The sequence below is a fragment of the Vombatus ursinus genome, unplaced genomic scaffold, assembly GCF_900497805.2.
Source record: "Vombatus ursinus unplaced genomic scaffold, bare-nosed wombat genome assembly UNPS02014832.1, whole genome shotgun sequence".
In the NCBI taxonomy this organism is placed as follows: domain Eukaryota; kingdom Metazoa; phylum Chordata; class Mammalia; order Diprotodontia; family Vombatidae; genus Vombatus; species Vombatus ursinus.
In genome coordinates, this window is record NW_020954610.1 from 63,136,771 (window position 1) to 63,152,135 (window position 15,365).

General features: G+C 45.0%; 1 protein-coding gene and 1 pseudogene across 2 annotated transcripts; both read right to left on the bottom strand.

Moving 5' to 3' along the window:
* Positions 1-6: 6 nt before the first annotated feature.
* GALT (galactose-1-phosphate uridylyltransferase) lies at positions 7-5,414 on the bottom strand. 2 transcript variants are annotated; one of them, XM_027839318.1, is made up of 11 exons: positions 5,339-5,414; positions 4,788-4,957; positions 4,241-4,316; positions 4,082-4,130; positions 3,737-3,866; positions 3,133-3,189; positions 2,681-2,803; positions 2,225-2,357; positions 1,351-1,434; positions 299-453; positions 7-150 (listed from the first exon to the last, which is right to left on the bottom strand). In XM_027839318.1, exons 2-11 carry the CDS (start codon positions 4,893-4,895, stop codon positions 85-87), a joined length of 981 nt encoding a protein of 326 aa, XP_027695119.1. In that variant the 5' UTR covers positions 4,896-4,957; positions 5,339-5,414; the 3' UTR covers positions 7-84. The 2 variants fall into 2 exon arrangements, with proteins under 2 accessions (XP_027695119.1, XP_027695117.1); XM_027839316.1 differs by lacking the exons at positions 4,241-4,316; positions 5,339-5,414 and having other exon boundaries at positions 4,788-4,818.
* An 8,351-nt stretch (positions 5,415-13,765) lies between these two features.
* Positions 13,766-14,752, bottom strand: LOC114025875 (annotated as a pseudogene).
* Positions 14,753-15,365: the final 613 nt, after the last annotated feature.

The following is a 15,365-nucleotide window of genomic DNA, read 5'->3' on the forward strand; positions in this document are numbered from 1 at the left end:
CCCTGTGAGATAAGGGGGTTGAAGCAAATTGGGGGTGGGGGAGGTAGATGACAGCTTGGAACCAGTCCTAACTGAGGACCATGGTCAGGACGAGTCCTTCTGTCGAAGCCTATAATGATCTTCTGGTAGTGCCCTCAATCGCTCTGCAGCCTGGGGAAAGGGAAGAAGAATTGGGAAAGGGGGCAGAAGCACTGAAGATCCCTTCCCCATCCCCTTGTCCCTGCCCCTCCCCCATACACCCAAGTGGTTTCATTAATCCTTGGGTTGATAGAAACTGTTATTAAATTCTGAAGCTGACCTGCTCTGGGGTCAGGTCCCTTTGAGCCTGGGCCAGCATCTCATAACCAACCATGAACTTTCGGATGGTGCCTGATCGAAGCAGTGGTGGATAGTAGTGGGCGTGGAGCTGCCAGTGGTCACAATCAGCCCCAGCCTCAGCCCCAGTTGGGGCACCTGAGAAGGCAAGGAAATAGAAGGCCAGGTGTGAATGGTCTTCATTCTCTCCTGACCAGTTCAAATAGTTCACTTCTCTGCAGCACATAAGTAAACAGTCTCTACTCCCAAGATTTAGATGAATTAACACAGAATGAAGCAGATCCAGGAAAACATACACAATGACAACAATATAATTGGAAACAACAAAAAAACCCAATTGTGATGACTAAGAAGCTTGGTCCTGGAGAAGCTGAAAAACTCTACCTTCTCCTCTTCTTTGTAAGGGGAAGGACCACGGGAATGGAAAATAATATACACTGTCCAAGTCAATTCATGTGTTGGTTGGTGGTTTTTACTAAGTGGACTTTTTTCTTCCAAAATTCTTTATTACACAAAATGGCTTGTTGGGTAAAGGAAGGGAGAGGGATATATTCTGAAATAAAGATGACGTAAAAATAAGACAACCATAAATATTTTTAAGGGTATTCTTTTTTTAAACATGCTCTGCCTCCAATAGGTCCCATGGAAAACTCAGGACTGTTTTCCCAGGCATGTTTTAAAGAACTAAGTCTCATCTCAGACCAAACTTCTAACATGATCTGCCTCAGCAGGTAGACTGCAGGACAGCATTATGGGAAATGTAGGAAGATTATGCTATAAACTTCTCATCCAGAGACCACAACTCCCAGCATGTCCTGCTCTACAATGCCCTGCTTGTTAGACCCAGGAGAGACCACAACTCCCAGTATGCATTACAGCATTAACAGGCTCGTTTAGCAAGGCTTGATGGGAGATGTGGTCTTTGTTGAGCAAAACTCAACAGGACTCAAAGGCAACTAGAGCTGGAAAAGAGGTCTGAGTTCTCTCTTGGGTTTAGGTGCCCCATATGTTCCTGTAGTGGGGAATGAACCTTACCATGCCAGCCCATGGAATACGGGAAGGATGTCTCAAATAGGTTGTCATATTTGGTCAGCAGCTTCTTCATGATGCAAGCCAGATCTAGAACAGAGCTGTTGTTATCATCTGACCTCAGTACCTAGACCCACAGAGCCTACAAGTACAAATTCAGAAACCAGGACATTTAAAACTCAGAATCCAAGCTCTTCCTGCTCTGCTCTTCTGATCACTGCCTAGAAGACAGGATCCTGTCCCACAAAGCTAGAGCCCTTCTATAATGCTTTTATTGTTTAGTCATGTCCAATTCTTTGTGACCCCATTTGGGATTTTCTTGGCAAAGATATTGGAATGGTTTGCCATTTCCTTCTCCAGTTCATTTTACAGATGAGGAAACTGAGGCAAATACAGTTAAGTGACTTATTTAGGGTCACACAGCTAGTAAATGTCTTTGGCTAGATTTGAACTCAGGAAGATGAGTTGCTGACTCCAGGCCTGGCACTTTATCCACTGTGCCACCTAGCTGCCTAACTACAATGCTACCACCTCCCTTTTCCTGGTTTTTCAGTTGTGTCTGACTCTTCATGACCCCATGGACCATGCTGTCCATGGGGTTTTCTTGGCAAAGGTACTGAAATGGTTTATCATTTCCGTCCTCAGTGGATTATGACAGAGGTTAAGTGACTTGCCCAGGGTCACAGTTAATAAATGTCTAAAGTCAAATTTGAACTCAGGTCTTCCTGACTCCAGGCCCAGCACTCTATCCACTGAATCATCTAGCTGCCCTACCACCTCCCTAAACCCCTCCAAGTAACCAAAGAGACAGAGAGAAGTTCCAGAGGAATTGACAAGGGGGAATAGGCAGGACCCATTTGAGGAAGACAAGTCCTCTCACCATCTCGTTCTACAGAGCTCAGCTCTGGGAGCCTCTTCACATGTCTCCGTGGCAGCAACAGCGTCTGGAAAGGCCAGACAGCCCAGAAGGGCACCAGCACCAGCCAGTGTTCACTCTCTAGGACCACTCGCTCCTAGGAAAACATAAAGAAGGAGCTAGAGGTCAAGTAGGAGCTAGGGTTAAGAGAAAGTAGGTGTCTCAGGGTCATAGGGATCTAACTTCAGGGGAAGGGGAAGGGGCCTTGAACTGTCCCCATCACTGCTTAGTCTTCCTGGCACTCATAATCACCAACAGAGAGACAGTGGTGTGAGAGGGGAGGGAAGAAGAAATCACAAAATCCTAGGGGTTAGGCTCAGTTTCTGATGGAGGGCAAGAAGGTATGTCTTAAATGCCTGTGGGTTAGGGGTGCACCTCAGGTAATCTCAAGCACTCTAAGGCTCCCAACTCTGAACTTACCTTTCTCTCAGCTTCCTGACGCCCATACTCCAAAAGCATGGGACCTCCATGCTGCTTTTGATAGGCCCTCTGGCTTCGTTCCTCCCGCTGGGCCATGTCTGGCAAGAAGCTGCTAGCCCACACCTGGAAAGGACCCCTCATCACCACCCAATCCCCATATTCTATTACAGCCCTTCTCCCCTCCTCCTTCTTCTCCAGAACGCTACATCCCAGAAATCTCTGTATCCATCCCCCATCCCTTATTAGTGGAGTAGAAGGGAAATAAAATGGGTTGAAGGCATGGTAAAGAGGGATAAATGACTGGATAAGACAATTAACAAGCCTTTAATAAGCAAATGCAACGTGCCAAGCAGCTGCTCAAGGCCCCAGGGATACAAAAAACCAAACACAAAGCCATCTTGACCTCAAAGAGCTTACATTCCATAAGAGGACAATGATAATGAGAAATTCACCTGACAGTGGGGGTGGGGGTTGGAACAGCCCATCATGGCTCCTTTGTTCTCAAAGATCTAGGGACAAAAGAGAAGAGTTTAGTAGCCAGCGGTCACAGAGACAATGTTCAGATTACTGCAAGCGATCTCGAGACCATCTAGTCCAAAAAGTGGTCATCTAGCTATTGTTTGAAGACCTCCAGTTAGGGAGACTCCGCTATTTCCCAAAGCAATCTGTCTACTTTTGTACAACTTCTAACAGGAAGTTTTTTCCCATCTATCAAGTCTTTTTTTTTTAGGCAATTAGGGTTAAGTGACTTGCCTAGGGTCACATGGCTCTATCAATCAAGTCTTAATGTGCCTTTCTGGAACCTCTGCCCACAACTACTAGTTTTGACTTCTGGGACCTAGCAGAACAAGTCTAAAATTCCTCCTTGTAAATTACAGTCCTTCAAATACTCAAAGACTGTTACTATTTTCTCCACAAGGACAGAGGTACTTCCAACCCAATCCCAATCTGCAGGAATCTAACCACCCAAGGAGGTTCCCCTACTACTAGACCCAAGAGTCCTTGACCCCACCCTCCTTTCTCTTGGGACTATCATTAAGTAATGACCTTACTGACCTGTACCCAGGGGTACTGAGCACCCAACTCCTCCGTGACTGAGGCCCATGTATCAATGACAGCTCGGATCTCAGGTATAGACATGAGCGGCAGTGTGATATCGGACCAGGGATGGAAACACAGGACCTTACTAATAGGATGGAGGTAGGAGATGACACAGGCCTTACTTGGGAGAAAGGAGAAGCGGAACGGCCCACACATGTGAAGGGGGAAGGGAAGACTCAGACTTAAGGCTTTACTGTGTAAAAGGCAGAAAAACACCTTGAAAAGGAAGATGCTTCAAGATACCCTCCTCCCAAGCTCAGCCCAACACACAAGATTTTGAAGAGTGTCTGAAGTCCTTACCAAACTCCTCGGGCAGCTTCAGCTCGGAATAGTGGGTGTTCACTGGGTCCTGGTGAGGGTGTGACAGAAAAAGTTTTAAGTCTAAGAGAGAAAAATTATATACAGCCAAAACTACCCCCAAGCCCCGTTTTCCCCAGGGGGCAGTGTCTCTATGTTTACCAGGACTAGGGGCATCAGGCTGCAGGGCAGGGAAGTCATTGTTGAACAGGAAGGTGCCCTCGTAGTAGGGATTCACCTGCATGGGGCAGGGTAGGGAATAAACATTTATATGGCACCTACTGTGTGCCAGGCCCTTCAGTAAGCATTCATTTGATCCTCACAACAACCCTGGGAGGTAGGTGCTATTATTACTCCCCATTTTACAGATGAAGAAACTAAAGCAGACAGACCGTTAACTGACTGGCCTAAGGTCTCACAGCTAGTATGTGTCTGAGGTCAGATTTAAATCAGGTCTTCCTGATTCCTGCTCCAGGTACATTATCCACTAGGCTGGGACAAACGAGGTTCTTGATCTCCTAGACCCCCCCCCAAAGTTATCAAGAGGGGTTCATGGAGGGCAAGGAAAGACCTAAGGAGGGAGCTGAGATGGGTGGGGAGAGAATAAGGGGGACTTCTAAGAAGGGCCCTAGGGAGGTGTAGGTAGAGGTTACAGGGAAGGAGGACAAGCTGCCCAGGTGAGGGGGAGGGGAGGAGGAAGTCAGGTTACCTCGCCATTGGCCCGAATTGCCCCGGGACAGAGGGGGTTGTGGGGGTCATGCCGAGGTACGTCCTCAGTGGGGAGGGGGTCCACCTGCCCCTGCCAGGGTCGCTTCATTCGGTGGGCGGACACCAGCACCCACTCATCCTGCAGCGGGTTGTAGCGGATGTGCTGATGCTCTGGAGCAGTGGGAAAGGAACCAGTCAGTAAGTAAGCAACTCCTCCAGGAAGCCCTCCCGAACTAGACTGACCTCCTCCATCGCGACCCAGAGCTCTGTCCTGGCCTGGAGTCCTCTCCTGCCCACTCCAGCCGGGGGGGGGGTCCCCTTGACTCCCTCGCCCCGGGTCTCCCCCAGCACGCCAGACCACGAGACTTCCCTTCCCCCACCCCGGGGGGCGGGGTTCTGCTTGTCAGCCTCCCGGGCCCCGGGACCTTCGCTGACCCGAGGGGGCCCCGCGGACCTCGGACTGGCCGGGGGGCGGGGGCTGAGGGCCGCCGAGCCCCAGGCTCCCCCAGCTTCCGCCCCAGAAGCGGCCCCAGGCCGCAGTTCCGCCCCTACCGCTCGCCAGGAAGGCCCCCGCCTCCGGCCGCAGCCGCCGCTCCTCGAGGTCCCCATCCAGCTCCGCGCCCGCCGCCATGGCACCGCACAGCCGCCCGCCGTGCTGCCGCCCACCCGGACTGGCGGCCCAGCTAGCCGCGCTCGCGCCTGCCTCTGGACAGCAGCCTGGCCCCGCCCTTTCCCTGCTCATTGGCCCTGCGCCAGCACGTGACGGCTCCACGGGACGCTCCCGATTGGACCCTGCCTTGAGCCGGCTCTCACCTGTTCAATTCAATTCCATTTCTCAGACTTAGGGCGCTGGGCGAGGCTTTGGGGGAAGGCAGGGTCTTGGAGGAATAGTTGATGTTCCACTAGCCTTAGGCCTCGTAGTACTTAAGGAGGGCAGAGGAGAGGAAGATGTCCCATGTAGACAAAAATATTTACAACGTCACATCTGATCGCTCTTCTCCCCATTCCTGGGCATCTACCTTGTTTCCTTTTCTAGTGCAGAGTGCTTATCACAAGATTTTAATCCAGGTTGCTCTGGAAGTGCAGGGACCATTTTCACTTTTTCGTTGTAAAAGAAGGACTTGGCACAAAGCCAAGCACGTCGTTGTTGACTGGTGGATTGATTGATCTCAAGGAGTTTTTGGTCTAGTAAAGGAATGTCGATTTCAGTCACATCCGACTTTTCGTGATCCTGCTTGGAGTTTTCTTGGCAAAGATACTGGAGTGGTTTGCCATTTCCTTCTCCAGCTCGGTTTACAAAGGAGGAAACTGAGGCAGAGTTAAGTGATTTGCCCAGGATCACGGAGTCAGTAAGTGTCTGTGGCTGGATTTGAATTAAGATCTTCCTGACTTCAGACCTGGCACTCTATCCACTATGCCACCTAGCTGCCTAAAATCCCCTACGGTGGGTTTTGAATGCAGAATCCATCATATATGTTTTATTCCGTTAGAAATAGGGAGCCATGGAAGGGTTTTTTCTGAGCAGAGGTGTGGTGTGGTCAGAACAGTGAGTTAGGGAAATTACTTAAGCAGGTGTGAGAAGGGACAGAACGCAGGCAGGAAGACCAGCTGAAATTTTATTACAATGAAGAAAAAGGTAATGAAGTGATCTTTCATAGCACCATAGATTACAAATTAGGGAATTGAGAGGTCTTCTATTTCAACTTCTTCCTCATACAGTTGAAGAAACTGAAGGTCAAGAATCTGTTCTAAGGTTACACAGCCAATGTTAGAAGTGAGGTTTAGAACTCAGGTTTTCCTTCCTCCAAGCCCAGCAGTCAATCCTCTACACTCATTTTGATGATACCAGTGAGAGCAAAAGTAGAAAGAAATGGATAGGTTCAAGAGATTTTGCCAAGATCCCATCCATAGGACTTGGAAGCTGATTGGAGTGGGGATTAATAGAGAGAGAAAAGTTAAACATTGTGAAACCCCATAGTAACTGAAATACTGTAGTACTACCAATAGAAACGGGCAACTAGGTGCCCAAGTGGATAGAGCACTGGGCTTGGAATTAGGAAGACTCATCTTCCTGAATTCAAATGCTGCCTCAGACAGTTCCTAGCTATGTGACCCTGGGCAAGTCACTTAATCCTGTTTATCCCAGTTTCCTTATCTATAAAATGAGCTGGAGAAGGAAATGGCAAACTACTCCAGTATCTCTGCCAAGAAAACTTTAAATGGGGTCACAAAGAATCAGACATGGCTGAATAGAAACAGAGAAGTTAAGGAAAAGGCAGGTTTCAAAAAGATGAACTCAGGTTTAGCCATTTTTGTTTTAGTTACTAGTTGGATGTCCAGGTAGACATATTTATCGGGAAGAGGTCTGCAGGGAATAGAAATAGAGATTTGGGAGTTATCTATTAGGACTGTTAACTGAAGCTATGGGAGGGATGAGCTATCTAAGGCAGAGATTGTTTAATAGTGAAAAGGACCAAGAAGAGAAGCCCTAGGGGATACTTATTATTTAAGGGGCAGAAAGAGGATGAAACCCAGCTAAGGACAGGAAGAAGAATTAGTCAGAGAAATAAGAGAACCACGAAAGCTTGGTGTCATGGAAGTCAAGGGAAGTAGGATATCTTTTCAACAACAACAAAAATTTAAGACTATTTTAAAGAAGGAGTGGATCATGAATAATATCACCTCCTGATGAGAGCTCCAGGAGGATGAGAACAGATTTTACCCTAATGTCCTGAGTGATCTTGGAGGGAGATTGGATTCAGGTCACTCCCAGGCTGAGGAAGGTCCTAAGGCAGAAATTCCAACACTCTCTCTGTTGGGGGTGAGGGTGGGTTAAAGGAGGCACTGAGTAGAGCTGAAACTTTAAAACTGTTCCATTAATGGAACAGAGTCTCAATTGGTCAATAGAGGGTACAGAAGCCTCATTCTCAGAAAGCTAAAATCAGAGCCCCAGTTTAAAGTTGAGAGGTGGAATCTAATAATATTAATAATAATTAATAATCATTATTATTATTAATAATATCATAGTTAAGAGTGACTTAAAAATTATCTAGTCCAACCCCCTCATTTCAAAAAAGAAAAAGTTGAGGCTCATAGAGAGAAACTCTCTTGTCCAAGGTCATGTAGTTAGTTCATGTCAGGGCCAGGTTTCAAATTTAAATCAGGATCTATTCTGATACACCTTTACAAAGTAAAAAAAAGAAAGAAAGAAGTGGCATGGTATCTTGGGGTCCCTGGGAGAAAAAAGTGGATGAAACTTATCTGTTCTTCTCCCCCACCCTCCCTCCAGCCCCACCCCCTCTAACCCCCAGGGTAATCCAGGATGCAAGGTTATAACTGAGCATGTGTTTGCTTAATCTTTGCCCACAGCTCTCAGCCCCCACTGCTGGGGCCCTGGGGCCCTGGTGCCCAAGTTAGGGTTTATAGAGGTCAACTGAGGAAGAGGCAGCTAACTGTTTTTAGGGGATTGCTAAATGGTTGGGAGGTTTTTCCCCCGTTGTTAATTTCCCACAGCTACGCTAGAGGCTCAAGGGGAGGTAGCATCTTGGGGTGAAATAGAGTGCTAGGTTTGGAGCAAAGAAGACGAGTTCAAATCCCACCTTGGACAATTACTAGCTGTGTGAACCTGGGGCAATTTAAAACTCAGTTTTCTCATCGCTAAAATGAGTCAGGGTTAGTAACCTCTAAAGTCTCTTCCAATTCCGTATCTATGATTCTGTGAAACTTTATCGGGGGAGAGGAAGAAGTAAAAGAAATTTAGTCACCATAATGCAGCTAGATGGTACAATGGTTAGAGCTTTGGTACTGGAGTCAGGAATGCCTGAGATCAAATCCTACCTTAGACACTTACTAGCTGTGTAATTTTGGGTAAGTCACTTAACCTTTATTTGCCTCAGTTTCCTCATCTGTCAAATAATAAAAAATAGCATTTATATGGCACACTAAGGTTGCAAAGCACTTTGCAAATATTATCTCATTTGATCCTCACAACAATCCTGGAAGATGAGTACTATTATTATCCCCATTTTATAGATGAGGAAATTGAGGCACTGAAATAGAGATTATAATAGCACCTGCCTTACTGGGTTGTTGTGAAGAACAAATGAAATAATAGATGTGAAGTGCTTTGCAAACCTAAAAATACTATGTAAATGTTAGCTATTATTATCATAAGAACTGGGGACCTTTCTGTGAAAAGATGATAAGTAAGCAAGGTCTTGAGATTTGCTTGAGTAACCTCAGCCAAATGGAGTGTAGCCAAGACTAATAAAACAATTTAAAACAAGTTAATTAGCCCCAGGAATGTTGGCCAGTGTGGTCTCAACAATGAGCAATTACATTTTCCAGGAGGAAAAGAATCAACCTCAGTAGCTAAGACCACACCAAGGTTGTTACGCAAGGTGAAACCAAGAAAAAACAAAGCACAGCTGGTTGTGGGAAGATGAAGCTATTTGAAGATTTCCAGATACCCTTCCTAGCCTTTGAACACTCTCTTCTTTTCAGGTATGGAAATCTGTGGGAAATTGTACCCCTTTGTATATGCCGAGAAACAGCCGAGAATTATTCCATGGATTGATTTTGTCTGATATTTACTTTACTCTCCTTTCCTCATACAAATGTTTTACTGTTTACTTGGTTCATTAATAATCTTGGTTAAACACTGAACTGGATGACAACTTACACCACTTTTGCATAATTATATATATAGCAAAGTTGTCTCTCTCCCCAACACACACACACACACACACACACACACACACACACACACATGCACGGAGAGAGGCAAGAATAGACATCGTTAGCGCTTCCTCTCCCCCACTCCCTTCTCTTTCTTATTTGGCTAGGCAATGGGGCTAAGTGACTTGCCCAGGGTCACACAGCTAGGAAGTGTTATGTGTCTGAGGTCGGATTTGAACTCAGGTTCAACTGACTCCAAGGCCGGAGCTCTATGCACTGCGCCACCTACCTGTGCTGCCCCCTCCCCCACTCCCTTCTCCAAGGAAGACTTTAATTCCTGCCAGGTGGGGAAGCAGGAGGCTGGGACCAGAGGCCATTCTGCTCTCCTCAGAAAGAGGGGATCCCAGGCCAGAATTATATCTATTTGCTCCTTTAAATATTATTAGTCTAGGGAAAGTAATTCTTAGGTTCAAGCTAAACTCCTATTCACTATTCTTAAAGGGGAAAGGGATCCTCAAGTTCTTTATCCAAGCCTTGACTACTTTCCACCAAATACTAGTTCTACAATGAACAAATTGTTGTTATTGTTTCTCCTTGAAGAGGACCTTGACATCAGGAAGCTGATGCCATGACTTGTAAATTAATTGGATTTAAGTGAGGGAAGGGCTGTGCAAAGTCACCTCTGGAGCGGTCTGGGTCCAATGGCAAGATATAGATCAGGACGATTGGAGATGGCCCTAGATGTAGTGGGAGACCTTGGCCTTTTTAAGCTAAGGTCTTGAACAAGGTTCAGTTTGACTGAGGCAATGCCTATTCAGTGATTAAGGCTAGGTAAGAAAAAGAATGGTCTCTTTCAACTAGTTTTTTAAAAAAAAAAAATCAATCTGGGAGGGGAAGACCCTCAGGGTTTCTGGGCAAAACTGAAACAATTGCAATTTACATTCACTCTAAGCCATCAGGGTCCAAACAATGACCTAGTGGGGCTTGGCCTGGGACCTATTGTTGGCCAATCAATGAGAGCCGGAGTGAATTAGGTTTAAGGCCTGGTCCTTAGAAAAGAAATCTAGCCTATAAACTACAAGATATCTTTCAAGATTTCATCTATCAAAATTTAGATGCCTTTGGGCAGAGCACTAGCAGATAAGGATATGATACCCTAAGTGGATAGAGAGAGAGGAAGGAGAAGAGGACAGGAGAGGGGAGGGGAGAGGAGAGGAGATAGGAGATGCATTGACGAACTGGCAAGATGAAGATCAGGAAGACTGGAGGTGGCCCTGGAATACACAAACAGCAAACAACAAAGAAACCCATTAATTCAAGTTTATTCTAAAACAGAAATCAGAGAAAGTATATATGTCTGAAAATATATAAGCGACACTACAGAGTGAAAATTATCTCCTATTAGGAGGCAAGGTAACTCAACTCAACTGAGAGAGTTCCAGATCTCACCAAAACAGGAAATTCCCTGAAGTCTCTAGTGTAGTAAGCTGGGGATGGAGACATGATAAGAGACTGCCAGCTCCTCTCATGTTACCTTCTTTCCAGAGATCTTTTCTCCCTTCATTGACTTCAAGAGAGGGCATCATTGTACAGCTTCTCTCTCTTAAACCTGGAAGCCAGCAGAACACTAAGAGACTGAAAAGAGGGGATCTCTCTTCTTTTCCCTTCTCAATAACTCTGCCTGGCCCCTCAGATTCAGGGCTTTGATCTCTACTAGAGATCAAATAAAATAGAAAATCCCATACCAATGGCCTTTGGGGCTTAGGTTACATATAATTAGAAACAACAGTCCCATGTTGAACTTGGTGTTCAGTTATATTAATTGAATTAAAAGAATTCAGTTATTTAATAGTCCAGCAAGGGGTTCCAGTGTCACATTATTGTATAGTCAATATAATACATTTCTTTATTATGTAGTATAGGGCTGGATATGGTTTTAGTAACAGATTGTGTTTGCTGTTCAGAACCAACCTAGCCAAGTATAGAAAGATCCTCCCTAGAAGACTGGCCACTAGGTGATGAATTCTTTGGACCCTGTATCACAATAAGAAAAGAAAATGCAAAACGGCCCATGGTCCTATTTTAGCTCCTTTCTACTACTCCAGCAGGAATGGTAGCTGGATTACATAAAATAATTATAACAGGTTAAATTTAAAATTACAGTTTTTCAATTATCAATTTAATTTAAATTAATGTTAGTGTTAGTTTAAAAATTTAATTTTAGTACTCTAAGCTCCTTGTCCATTGACCAACAAGTCAATATATCACTGGAGAAACTGAATCATATAATATTGATATTTTCACCATGAGTGAAATGAGAAAATATAAGGAAGTTATAACTATGGGTCAGGATGCCTCACAGGTTCTCGTTGGAGAAGCAAATAAAGGAACTGGCAAATTGGTTTTGTTGTATGTCCATACGCAATAAGAAATATCATTTCATAGGATACTTGGTCCATCTTGCCTCCTGATGAATGTAAGAAAGAAGATTGCCATTGAAGATAAGTGCCTTTTATGAGCCAATATCTAGTACAGAGGATGAGGAGGTAGAGGTAGGGGAAATTCTATGACAAACTAGATAGATGTTCCAAATGAAATATGAATCAACATATACTTTAATATTCAATGACTTCAATGTAAAAGTAGAAATAGGGGGGAGTGTGAAAAATATGGCTTAGAATCAAGAAACAAAAAGGATAAAGGCATGTAGAATACACCACTTAAGGGGGTAATCAATCAGGGAATCACTGAACAGTTTGAGTTTCCCAATCAGTGTCCCAATCAGATGACATTATAGGCTATGTCCTCTAGTTTGGAAACAACTAATGGGAACCTCCTCATAGCATATAAACATGCTTACTGTAGATAAGTATCCTGAATGTAAGTATATGCTTACCAGTGCCACACTGAATTTGGGAGACTTCAGCTGCCTCATGACGACTGGCTAAGTGATAATCAGCCTTTCCTCTCTGTGGCTCTTTTCCAACTTTTGGGCTTCCTTTTCACCTTCAAAAGAGAGCCCAGAGCCCAGCAGCTCAGCCCCATATTCGGAGGTGTGAGAATGGGAAACTTGTACCCATGTGCAGTTTTCTCTTCATCCTCAGGGACAATGGATAGCAACTTGCAGCAGAAGCACATGGCAATGGTAGATTTTGCTCCAACTGGGATTGAGAAGGAAGTTCAAGGACACTGTTCCTGAACCCCAACCTTTCATATAAAGGTGGTAGTGGGAAAGGGGGTATTGAATTCCCAAGTTAGTGAAATCCTGCCAAAGGAGTGAAATCTAGCCAAAGGAGGAAAATTTTCTGGGCAGTGCCAACTTTGGGAGTTACCTTAGGGTAGCCCCAAGTTTGAACGTTCCTGAGTCCAGGCACCAGACCTACTAAGAGAAGAGTATTTTCTGATATGGGGCAGCTATGTAGTGCAATGAATAGAGCACCTAGCTTAGAGTCAACAAGACTCATTTTCCTGAATTCAAATCTGGCCTCAGACACTTAGTAGCTGTGTGACTCTGGGCAAGACACTTAAGCCTTTTTGCTTCAGTTTCCTCATCTGTAAAATAATAAATAAAATAAAATAAATAAAAATTAAAAAGCTGGAGAAGGAAATGGCAAACCACTCCAGAATCTTTGCCACGAAAACCCCAAATGTGGTCAGGAAGAGCTGGACACAAGTAAAGAAAGACTCAGCAACCACAAAATTTTCTGATAGAATGAAATTAGTGAATGAATGAATGAAATGTTTATTAAATATTTACTATGTGCAAAGCATTGTGCTAAACTGAAGCTGCAAATAAAAAAAGCAAGACAATCCCTGCTCTTAAGGAGCTCATATTCTTTTAATTTAAAAAATATCATCATTTTATTTAGGAAACAACTCCAGAATTGATTTTCTTAAAAGGCCCTGAGATGTGCAAATCTGTTCCTAGGGAGGAATCAGGTTATTGTAAGCACAGGGCATAAACTAGGAGAATGCCTAGTCCACTAGGGTTCTTACTGTATGAGTGGTGTCTCCTCATTCTCCCTTTAGAGGCAACAGGAGAAACAAGACAAGAACAATGTATGCTGCTGAGGCAGAAGGACCCTGGTCCTTGTTTTCTGCAAAACTCAATGGTAAGGGGGCAGCTAGGTGGCTCAGTAGATAGACCACTGGCCCTGGATTCAGGAGGACCCAAATTCAAATCCAGCTTCAGACGCATAACACTTACTAGCTGTGTGACTCTGGGCAAGTCACTTGCTCTCATTGCCTAGCCAAAAAAAAAAAAAATTCAATGGTAAGACTTAATAACTCCTACCAAAGAACCTAGAACTTGTTCTCATCTTCTTGCATCAAATGGGTATATTCCTTCATCAGTTTGTCAAATCCATCACTGAGCACTTTGTATGTGCTCAAGACCTGGAGTGATTTCTCCGTGTCTTGCTTCTGTAGGCAAGTGGGCCCCTCTAGTCTATCCCTAATGAGGCAATGAACTGTCACTTTCTCAGCTGTTTAAGCATCTGACAAAATCTATGGTTCCTCCATTCTTGGCTTCAGAATTATGGCACTACACCTGATCTCCAAGTACTGGGCATTAATCTGATCCAGCTCTGATTATGTATTTAGCCGGTGTTCCTGAAGAAGCCCTCTGTAGCAGTATGAGACAATGTAGCAGCCCCTGAGAACAGGTGGAGCTATGCTTTTTGAGTCACACTGTCTCTCCCTTCTGCTGTTTCTTGGCATTCTGGTTCTCACTTGTCAGCACATCTGCTAGCTGCCATATCTTTGCTGTTTTTGATGTTTCACTATTAGAATCTGAACTTGGATCATGGTAGCAGAGCAGAGTAAAACTTGAGTTGTTCCTCAATTTTTGGTTGGAGACACCGCCTCATTCTCATAAAATCCTCTGAAGAGGGCATCAGTTCCACAAATCTGACTTTTCTAGGCCCAGCAAAGGTGGCATCACTTTCTCGTGGCTCAGATCCAAAAGACCAATCAGTTCAGTCATGGGTAAGCTCTGTTCAAGGGTTTCATGAAACTTCTTATCCTCTGGGGTCAGATTTGTGTCATGTATCTCTACACAATAGTCCACAAGCATTTCTTGTATGGGTCTCTGCAGAATCTCTGACCCCAGCCATGTGGTGCTTAAACCACTCTCATCCATGTATTGAGAAAGACAGCAGGAGCTTGCTAAAGCGAGGGTTCTGCAAGAGGTCTTCTTCAGTCAGGTTACAGGGTGGCAGCTGTTTGCTGCATACTTTGCTGGAGTAATTCCATGCCCTCTCCAGGCAAGCAGAAATCTCCTAATGCCATCTCATCCTTAGAACTTCTAACTCAAAAGCAAAATCCTGCGGCTCCCACTGAGACAACAAATGGGCTTGATTCTGGGTGGTGGTAGCTCCCCCAAAGCCTTTGCGAGCCCTCCCATGTCTCCATATGCAGAACCAGAACTGTACTCTAGGACCCTGAATAGGTATGGTAAAGTGAGAAGGCCACCCCCGCTGCCCCACCACACAAGACCTGAAGAAGGCCCACAGAACTCAAGGAGAGGAAGCATGAGTCGCCTATGCCCAAGGTGAGAAGTCCCCAGGAGCTCATACTGATGGGGGAAGACAACACATACAGAAGGTTTGGGGCAGCTTGGTGGCGCAGTGGATAGAGCTCCAGCCTTGAAGTCAGGGGGACCTGAGTTCAAATCCGGCCTCAGACACTTGACACTTACCAGCTGTGTGACCCTGGGCAAGTCACTTAACCTTGATTGCCTCACCAAAAAGAAAAAATAAAACCAACCAGAAGGTTTTAGCTGCAAGTTAGATGGAAAAGTCCCCTGGTCTTTAGGATGCTGTAGCAAAGCAGATGATAATGGTCTCTTCTTAAATGTCATTATTTAATGTCACTATTCCCAGCACGTTGGGGTTTAGGATCC